General features: G+C 46.8%; 1 protein-coding gene across 2 annotated transcripts in view; it reads left to right on the top strand.

Annotated features, from left to right (window-relative positions):
• Positions 1 to 1,366: 1,366 nt before the first annotated feature.
• FYB2 (FYN binding protein 2) overlaps positions 1,367 to 10,434 on the top strand; it is a 119,545-nt gene continuing 110,477 nt past the window's right edge. For both annotated transcript variants that reach the window (XM_036842268.1, XM_036842258.1), the window contains exon 1: positions 1,367 to 1,525. In XM_036842268.1, the coding sequence (XP_036698163.1) occupies positions 1,517 to 1,525 (9 nt within the window). In that variant the 5' untranslated portion in view covers positions 1,367 to 1,516. The remainder of the gene's footprint in view (positions 1,526 to 10,434) is intronic.

The following is a 10,434-nucleotide window of genomic DNA, read 5'->3' as shown; positions in this document are numbered from 1 at the left end:
ACAGAGAACCTTGGGCTTGTGCCCCACGTAGCTTGGAGGAGTGGGACCCTAATCTGATTGTGGGCTGAGTTCCCATGACAACAGTGTGGATCAAACTGTGAGTCATGAAATCAATGGAGTGGGTGTGTTGACCATTGATTTTTTAATTAAATATCACATCATGGCTCAGAATAGAAAATATCACTGTGATCACACACAGCACGAGTGATTATTGTTTTGAGAAATTTTAAGTTTCGTGTGTGTGCTGACTCATGATGTAAAAGATAGGTCTGTGAGTCATTTATTATTAAAACACCTTGACCTACAAAAGCTTATTGAAATCCAGATTCCCAGACCCTAGACCAGAAGAGTGGGCTCCTGTCTGCCCTGGGGCCTTGAAGCCTGTATTTGTAACATATTCCCTGGCAGCTGTGATGATCAGCGCGGTATGGGAGCCACCTGTTAGAGGAAACGGGCAGGCAGGGGGGCTCTCCTCACCTGCCCTCCCCCTCCTCTGCCCTGGACAGGCCAGGAGAGGCTTTTCACTTCATGAGTTTGGCCCTAACAAAGCAAGAAAAGTCACACAGACTGCCTGCTGCGCTGGCCTCCCAAACTCCAGGACAGCTGTGAGCTCTTAAGAACTGGGAATTGGGTTTCCAGCACCAGCTCTGTCAGAAAAACGAAAAGAGTGTGCACACACACACGCAAACCCACACAAACCTAGAAAAATAAAATCCCTTTAGAGTCAGCCAGACCCGTGTTGAAACCCTGATCCTTCTACTTACTACCTATGGGGCAGGTTACTGGGTCTCTCTGCACCTCAGATTCCTCCCCTTTTGAATGGGATTATAGCACTTCCCAGGGCGATTGCAGGATTTGGGTAGAATAATGTATCATGCTTAGATAGTGCCTGACCCAAAACAGATGCCCTATTATAGCAGCTCCCTTTCTGGCCTCCCTGAAATCCTTCTATGAGCTTGGGCACTACCCGCCCCCGTTGGGCTTCGGCTTCCCCGTCCTCCTGTGAGGGTGAGTAGCCACCCGCAGGGTCGGCCGGGGTGGGCCGAGGCTGTTACTAAGGAAGATTACATGGTCGGGCCTGAGCCTGCTGCCCTAACCGGAGCCCCGCCGCCCCCTGTTCCCCGGCTGCTCCCCCGAGCCTCGGGCACAGTGTGAACTCCCTGCAGGGTGACTGTCGGCCCAGCCTGGGGGAGAACAGTGGGGAGAGCCGCTTGCCGAGAAGGGCCAGAGTCTGCAGATCTTTGGTCGGAGAGATGCCTCTCGACCCCGGCAGGTGCCGGCCCTGCAAACTTGGCGGACGGAGGCCGGCGCGCGCCCCCGCCGCGGGCAAGAACGCTCCAGCCGCCGCAGAGGGAGGAGCTGCCGCCCAGGTGGGGCAGGTGGGGAGCCTGGGCTCAGGTGTGTCCGTGGCGGCCGAGGGAAGCGATTGCTTCCCGGCCGGTGCAGGCGGAGCAAAACGGACTCTTGGCCCCAGGATCCAGACTCTGTCTCCCAGACTCTGCCTCGGTGGAAAGCCATGGAAGGGGTAAGTCGTGCGGGTTCAGTTGTGGGCTTTCTGTGGATCCTTTCTTGCCGGGTCCAGTTCCTCCCAGGAGAAAGCGTGGGGAGAGGCTGCCTGTGCGCCCCGCCTCCCCATGGAGAGGAATAAACAGGACGTGTTAGTTGTGTCAGTGCCGCCCAGCTCACACCGGCCTGGCGGTGGTGGTGGGGGGGAGGTTGCGGGGGACGGAAGAGGGGTATGTACCCGTCCTGCGCCACCTTGGAGGCTGAGGGCACAGAGGCTCTCAGGAGGGGTGGCGGGAGGGACCCTACCTCTAACCCTGCGAGCTGGGCTTCCAACCTCCCCTCCTCCCCCCTCTCCCCCGCCCCCAGCCTGGGTGTCACTGAGTTTTGGCCTATTTGTTTGCTTGCCCTTGGGGACTGTGCCGGTCCTCCGGAGATTCGTGGGCTTCCCTGGTCAGAGGGCAGGGCCGCGGGGGCTCTTCTGTGGCTTGTGACTTTCCTGCCGGCTCTGCGTCTTATAAACTGTGTGGCCTGGGGCCAGTTAAGTGCATCTTCCTAAGCGTCTGGTTCCTCGCTGGTAGAATAGGATTACTACTAGAATAAGTCGCTTGTGAGATGATTGGAGCTGCTTGTAAAAAATAAAGATGACCTGTGGGGACGTGCCCAGCACAGAGCAGGTGGACTTCCCTTCTCCTTGGCTGGCCACGTGCTGTTTGCCTAGCTGGAGTTTCTCCGCCTGACTGACCATAGTTTCCTTTTCCCTTCTCTAATTCTCCATCCCCTCCCTTCCCCCCTTCAATAAGTCAGTTTCTTTCCAAGGGGGCGGGGCAGGGATGCGTTTCACCTCCATACCTTCTTTATTATACATTTGGAGTCAAGTCGTTTTCTCCTGTGAATCAGGAGGCTTCCTTCGCAGAGGTACATTGGGACGGAGGACCCTCTTCAGCAGTCACCCATCAGGAGGAGCTCCCCTTTGTCCCAGGGCAGCGGACATGTGTCCCCCTGTGGCTGATCCTCCAGTCTAACTAGCTGAGTTTTGGAAAAGAGAGAGCAAAGGCACTCTGGTATGGCTTCCGTCTCCCCTCCTCTGAATTCTCTCTCCCCCTACCCTGCAATTTAGCAACTTCTGAGAAGCTCCTCCTTGATGGAAAAATGGCAGGCTGAATAGATCTAGTGTGATTGTGAGAAAAAGAAACAGATTTATATTTTGCCTTCTCTGATGTGCCAGGATATGCACTGGCATCCATTATTTCAGTTTACCTACATGACAACACGGTGAGGTCAATGCCAATTGCCCCAGCTCTTATAGGGGGAAAACAGAATGTTGTCTGTTGCTCAATATCACACAGTTAAGGAGCACAGGCTGCAATTTGTCAATAACAAATATTGAGTGCCAACTGTAAGCCAGGTATCACTAGCAAGGATGACAAGAAAACAGGTGGAATGTTAGGCAACTGAAGAGAAAAATGTACCAAAGGGCATGTTAGCTCATAACATTTTTATGGGAGAAGATAATGCAGTTATGGGATAAGCTGATGTGGTTATGCAACTTTTTCTGCTCAGAGAAAGAGGGAAAAAAAGATCAAAAGAGAAATATGGGTTATTTCTCATTTTAAAAGGAGGATTTGGTTTTTTTCTTAAGTCAATAAAATATCCATTCAATATGCATTACTAAGCACCTGCATTGTGTTGTCAGGCCTGTTTCAGGGGCTACAGATGCCGCAGTGACCCAGTCAAAAATGCCTGCCTTTATACAACTTACTAGTGGCAAAGACAAACACGCATACACACACACACACACACACAGTATATATATATATATATATATATATATTAGGTCAAATGGCAGTGAATTCAACATAGAACCACAGCATAAGGAAGAGTTTAAGGATGGTGAGGCACCAAGCAGTAGAGGCTGCTGTTTTAAATGGGATAGTTTCAAGAAAGGCATCAACGTAAGGTGCCTTTGAGCAGAATTTTGAAGCAAGTGAGGAAGATGGCCCTGTGGATCTCTTAGGGAAGAGTATTCTGCAGAGGGATAACAGCGAATGCAAAGGCCCTGGGGCAGAAGCTTGTCTGATGTGTTCAAGGGGCAGTAAAATGTCTGGCGAAGAGAAATCAAAGGAGAGAGTGGTCAGAGGTAGAGGTCAGGTCACGTAGGGTGCCGGAGGCCATTGTAGGAATTCCAGGTTTTCCTCCGAGTGAGACGGAGAGCACCTGAGTGTCATGAGTGGCAGAAGGGAATGATCCAACTTACTTTTTAAAAGGATCACCTGGCTGTTGTTTACAAACTCGATGACAGAGAGAGCAGGATGAGAAGTTGGCTGACCAGTTAGGAGGCTCTTGCCCTAATTCAAGCAAGAGAGCATGGTGGCTCAATCCAGAATCTTAGCAGTAAAGGCGGCTAGAAAATGGTCAGATTCTGGATATATATTAAAGGTAGATTCAACAGGATTAACTGAAGGATTGGACCAAAAAAATGTGAAAGAAAATGACTCCAAGGTGTGACGCCTGAGCCCCTGGAAGAATGGAGTTGAGGTTGAATGAGATAATTTAAGGTAGAACAGGTTTGCAAGGAGATCAGGGGTCAGTTTTAGACATAGTAAGTTGTAGGTTGAGGGGCTGAGTAGGCAGCTGGATATTTGGGTTTAGAGTTCAAGGTAGAGGCCCAGGCAGTAAGTATGATTAAGAGAGTAAATTTTCATTGACTAGCAAATACTGGGTGCATAGTAGTGTTTAGTATATGTTACCGTGGTGGTTTTCAAACTTGGCTACACATTCTCTGACATTCCTCCATAAAGAAGTGGAGTTTGTGTTCCCTTCCCTTGAATCTGGGCAGAATCATGACTGCTTTAGCCAATAGACTGCAACACATGTGACATAATGTGACTTCAGAGGCTGTGACATAAAGGGCTATGCAGCTTCCATCTGGTTTGTGAGAACCCTCACTCTTGCAGCCCTCAGCCTCCACATAAGAGGTCTTTGGAGACACCTCAGGTAGGTGCTCTGGTTGAGCACCTAAGCCTAGCCTTCCAGCATTCCTGCAAGACAAGAACCAGGGCTCTGCAGACCAGCCCATCCACCAGTGAGATACCACTGGGTCAATTTCATCAACACCCTGTTGATGTGGAACAGAAGAGTCACCCAGCTGAGCCTTGCCCAAATTCCTATCCCACAAAATTGTGAGATATGGAAAAATGGTTATTGTTTCAGGCCACTCAGTTCTGAGGTGGTTTGTTTTGCATCAATAGGTACAAGTATCCTTCATTCTTCTTGGTTATAAAAAAACATATCATTCACCCCTATAGACATAAGGTTCCAGGGGGTTTCTATAAAAATATAGTTTATTATGTAGTTTAGCTACCCAAAGAGAGATTGATGAGCTTTTGTTTTTCTAAATCTGAGAGTGAAGTTCTACCCTAGTGCACTCCCTCAGCTGGGTAGCCCCACCGTCTTGGCAAGAGAGAATCCTAGCACTTGTGAGCTGGGAATGCTAGTAAGCTTAGAAAATGGTACTTGAATTTTTGATGAATGAGCATTGGAGTTGGAGTTGAAGGATCCATATTTATGTTTATTTCTGTGTCTTAACAGTCAAGTGATTTGAGCCAGCCATTGAAAAATAAAATGTAGGAGTTGGGAGATTTCTCAAAGACCAACCAGTCTAACAACTCCCATTTTAGAGATGGGAAACTTGGGACCCATGGGGGAAAGTGGGCACACACTTTGTAACTACTTCCCCACTGTGCCTCACACAGAGTGGATGCTCTTAAATGTTCTTGTTAATTCTGAGAGTAAACTCTGGGCAGCAGATGCCTACACTCTCCCCTTGCATTATTTGATAGAAATTCACCAAACATCTTTTCTGAATCAGGCCCTTGCTTAGAATTTCTGAGAGGGGGCCTATCATAGATGCCCTCTAGTTGTTCAGTTTTGCAGGGGAGAGTGTCAAGAAAACAGACAACTGCAGTATTAATGAAAAGTAGAATAAGCAAGAAAGGCTCAGGTTTCAACAGGAGCACCGAGAATAGGGGCCTAACCCAAAGTGCAACCATCCTGGGTGCATTGGAGGAGTTGGTATCTGAGTTGCACGTCAGAGATCTAGGTGGCACTTCATGAGGGAAGGAGGAAAGGAGGGGAGGAAAGCAGAGCATGGACAAAGGAGCAGAGCTGAGAAACATGGTGGGGTGAGAATCCGGGAAGGAAGGAGCTAGAATCAAATCCCAAGAAGTAAATAGGGACCAGAAAGCCCCTGAATGCAGATGTACTTCATCCTGGAGGCCAAGGGAGCCACTGAGGGACTGCACCTCCCAAATGGGACTAAACGTCCCCTGCAGTCTTCTCATGCTCTGATGTCCTGGGACTGCAGGACTTTCTCAAGGTCATATGTGGCTTATTTTTGACAGCGTTTAGTCTAGAACCTGGGTTCTAAATGCCTGTGAGACCACTTAGCAAGCCCTCAAGAACAATTTCAGGGTTTTTTCTTGAGTACTCTGATTTTTAAAAAAAATTTATTGAAGTATAGTCGATTTATAATGTTGTGTTAGTTTCTGCTGTACAGCAAAGTGCTTCAGTTATACATGTACATGTATCCACTTTTTTTAAGATTCTTTTCCCATATAGGCCATTACAGAGTATTGAGTAGAGTTTCCTGTGCTATACAGTAGGTCCTTATTAGTTATCTATTTTATATATAGTCGTGCGTGTATGTCAGTCCCAGTCTCCCAGTTTATCCCTCCCCATGCCTTATCCCCTGGTAATCATAAGTTTGTTTTCTACATCTATAACTCTATTTCTGTTTTGTAGATAAGTTCATTTGTACCCTTTTTTAAGATTCCACATATAAGTGATATCATATGATATTTGTCTTTCTCTGATCTTTAATAAATAGGTCATGAGACAGGGTAACATCTGAAAAAGGGGATGGGCCCGCTGAGAAGGATGTAGCCGTAAAAATGGTCTGTTGTTAACGAGCTTGTTCTTGGAAGAGTGGAGTTTACTGGGGATTCAGATCAGATCGTTGGGGTGAGGCTTCTTGGGAGCTCCAAGAGAATATCTGAGAAGGGGACAAGGAAAGATCACCCAATTATTCACGATTCCTCAAGACTGGCCACCTCACCACTGTCTTTGCAGAGAAAATGTGCTGCAGGGGCCTCTTGAACTGTGTTGCTTTGTCCTTGACCGTGAAACATTAAGTGGCCTGCACAGCTGCAGGGCTGATGTCCGGTCTTAACCAGCAGCTTGCACCCTGGATTTACCCAGTGTTACCTTGATATTGAGTCAAGCTTTCCCTTCCCCAAACTATGCACCTACATTTCTCCACTGGAGAGGTGGTTCTAATAGGCTAATCTGATCATGTCACGCCCCTGCTGAATCCCTTTCAGTTGCCCCCTGTTGCCTGTGCAGGTAGAGCCCAAGCCCCTTCACCTGGCTGACGAGGCCAAGGTGCTCCCACCCCAGCCTCCTGGCCCTGCACCCCCTGTGCTCCAGCCTGTTCTACCCCATGCACGCTCCTCTCTCCAGAATCCTGATTGTCATTTCGTTAATACTCAGCTCAGGTATCACCTCCCTGAGAAGCCTTCCCTAGCCCCTGGCTCACAACTGGTCTTTCTCCACCTTGCAAGACCCCAGCCCTTTGAACAGCCCCAGGTCTGGACTGTGAGATCCCAGAGGCAGCACAGCCTGGCACTTCAAAGTACAGACTCTGGGGCAGCCCATCTGGTTTCAGTTTCTGGCTCCACCATTTACTAGCTGTTCAGCTTTGAGCAAGTTACCTAATCTCCCTGTGCCCAGTTCTCATTTGTAAATGGGATCATAATAGCTACCGCTCAGCAGTCAACTGAGTTTTATATAAAGAGCTTAGGACAGCTCAATGAGCTCAAAGGGCAGGTAATTCTAAAAACTAAAATAGCAATACGGTACAGTCATAATAAATGGACCATTATGGGTTGAACTGTGTCCCCTCCCTGCAAATCCATATGTTGAGGTCTTAACCCCCCACTGCCTCAGAAGGTGACCTTATTTGGAAATAGGGTCTTTACAGAGGTCACGAAGTTAAAGTGAGGTCATTAGGGCAGGTCTAATCCAATATGACTGGTGTCCTCATAAAAAGGAGGGATGTGGATATGGAGATACACACAGAGGGAGGACAACATGAAGATAAAAGGAGAACATCTTGTGAACATGAAGACGGCCATCTACAGGCCAGGGAGAAAGGCCTGGAACAGATCCTTCCCTCACAGCCCTCAGAAGGAACCAACCCTGCTGACACCTTGATCTTGGACTTCCAACCTCCAGAACCGTTGTTTGAGTCGCACAGTCTGGGGTACCTTTTTTATGGCAGGCCTAGCAAACTCTTACTTGGACCTGACCGGGAAATTAAGAGAATTTATGTGAATACCCAATGCAGTGCCCTTCCTCCATCAACCTGGGAAGGATTTTGTACCATGTTGTTGTTCTGACTTCTCAAAAAAAGACAGCTGTGCTTAGCTCCTCAGAGAAGAAATCTGAGAAGTATTTCTTAGTACCCCGCTTTGGAAATAGAGTGACATGCTCTCAGGGCCAGTGGTCAGTGTTCCTTTCTGATCACTGGCTCTTGGGTTTGGTTTTCCTCGTCTGTGAAACTCTAAAATAGCAAGCTCTTGGGGTGATTTTTAAAAATTAATACTAATATTTTGTTAGTACATACTAAATACAGGCAAGTTACAGATAACATGCTTCAGCAATAATGAACAGTTTTGAATCATAATACTGGAAAAAGTTCAAGTTTTACTCCTTACCCGTCACTCTATTACTGTTTTCATCTTACCCATTTTACAGATAAGGCAGAATCAGGACTCAAACTCAGACATATTTGACTCAGGGTCCCTATTCTTGATCCCTGGTTGGGTTCCTTTTTAGAATGATCACAGTGAGTGGTTTATTGGACAGAGGTGTTTAGAAATGTTTCAAACAGAACGCCTGAATCTGAGTCTAGATCTGCCACCCCAACCACTTGTTATGTGGCCTTGAACGAACCACTTAACTTCTCTGAGACTCAGTGTTCTTATCTCTGTGTGTCTAATGATACCTATTTGATAGTTTGTCCGTGAGGATTACACAGGATAATGTATGTGAAGGTACTGTTGTAAATAATAAAATTCCATACAAATATTCAGAATTGTTGATATCATTACAATTCCCCAACCAAAATTTGAGCAGAGAAGACAGTAGAATTCAAAGCACTTTCCGAGCCCTGCACTCTCCACTTTCTGGGAGCCAGCCAAGAGCTCATCTCAAAGATCAGTGTGTGATCTCAGGTAAGAAAAAGGAAATCACACTTGGGAAAGGTGTTTAACAATTTGAAGTTGATATACAAAAACAAAGCAGCGTTGTCATTTAAACGTTTAAAGGATCAGGACAGAAGTGCCACCTTCCACGCCCTTAAAAACATCACCCCAAAGTCTCCTGTGTTTTGTTTTTCACCCAGCGCTGTTTCTGAGTACATGCTCTGGAGCTTTTCCCCAAGCTGTGGTACCCAGGAAAGGACACTGAATTGGGAGTCGGAGGACCGCTTTCTGAATTTAGTCTCTGCCGCTCCTGCCTGTGTGCGCTGAGCAAATGTTTCACCTCAGGGAGGCCTCAGTTTCCTCACTTACTAACAAGGATTAAAGGAATGAGGTGACATTTCGAAAAAAAGCAGCTAGCATCAAATATATCCATGCACTCTTAGTCTAACCTGCTAGTCCTCTTAAGCTGGGTGGTAAGACCTTAGGAAGAATGTAAGATGTTTCTGCCTCATTCTGATCTACATGTCATGGGCAAGGGACCCTAATGCCTGGCTCTGTAATTCTCAGAAACAAATGAATTAACAGTAGGTGTGCTCTAACCAGCTCTGTGCTCTTAATTCCCCTTAGCGCCCACCCATGTGCCTTGCTTAGTGACTACTGTGTTGAACTATATTGCAGGAAGAAAGGAAGATAATATTGATGGAGGACCCACTCTGTGCCAATCCCTGCACTAAGTGCATTATTTCATTCAAGCTCACAAATCACCTGAGAGAAATATTATCCGCATTTTACAGATGAGGAAACAAAAGTTCTTTGAGGTTACATGGTTTTGTTATTGTCATTATTAACAATAGCAGCTAACAGCGAGCACATCTGTACATCAGTCATGGCTCTGAGTGCTAGATATGTATTAACTCACAGCCACTCTAAGATAGGCACTGTCATTAGGGAGGTAGGCACTCCCTTTGAGAGACCCAGAGAGGTTGAACAGTTTGCTGAAGGTCACACAGCCAGTTGGCGGTGGCACTGGGATTCAAACCCAGAAGCTGCAGTTTTAAAGAACATGTTCTGTAAGAGTTCCTCTCTCCCAGAAACTCTAGGATAGTGGTATCAGGCTGTCAAAAGTACAGAGCTAGCTGCAAAAGGGGAGGTATCCCAGCACACCAATGCCATGAAACCCAGGGACACAAATAGCCTCAGTCTCTGCTTTGAAAAACAAAAGCAGTTTTGACCATATACTACCCCCAGGGAAAATGGCATAGTCAAAACATTCTTACCGTTCCTCAAGCCTCTCTTTCAGAAGACATCTCTTCATAGCATGCATTCACAATGAAAAACAGTAAGAAATCTCCCAGCAGAAAAACAGAACCTGGTAAACGCCCTTCATCTGAAAAGTTGTTTCCAAATATATCTGTAACTGTTTTGAGTACTTTCCAATTAACTCCTTCAACAGGCAAAGGCGTTCATCTTTGCCTCACAGGCTATAAATCTCCCATATCTTTACTAGTGCTGAAGAGAGATTTCTATTGACTTTTAGCTTCACAAGACTGATTTAGGAGAGAATACTCAACTTTCAGACTTACTGTCGGGATGTTTCCTGTTTTCTCCTCCAACCCAGGAGTGCAGTGTGGACCTGGGGGCGGTAAGGGATGAGAAGGAATCCCAT

The sequence above is a fragment of the Balaenoptera musculus genome, chromosome 1 (genome assembly GCF_009873245.2).
Source record: "Balaenoptera musculus isolate JJ_BM4_2016_0621 chromosome 1, mBalMus1.pri.v3, whole genome shotgun sequence".
NCBI classification, from domain to species: domain Eukaryota; kingdom Metazoa; phylum Chordata; class Mammalia; order Artiodactyla; family Balaenopteridae; genus Balaenoptera; species Balaenoptera musculus.
Note: the sequence above shows the minus strand (reverse complement) of the source record. Positions and strands in the feature narration are given on the sequence as shown.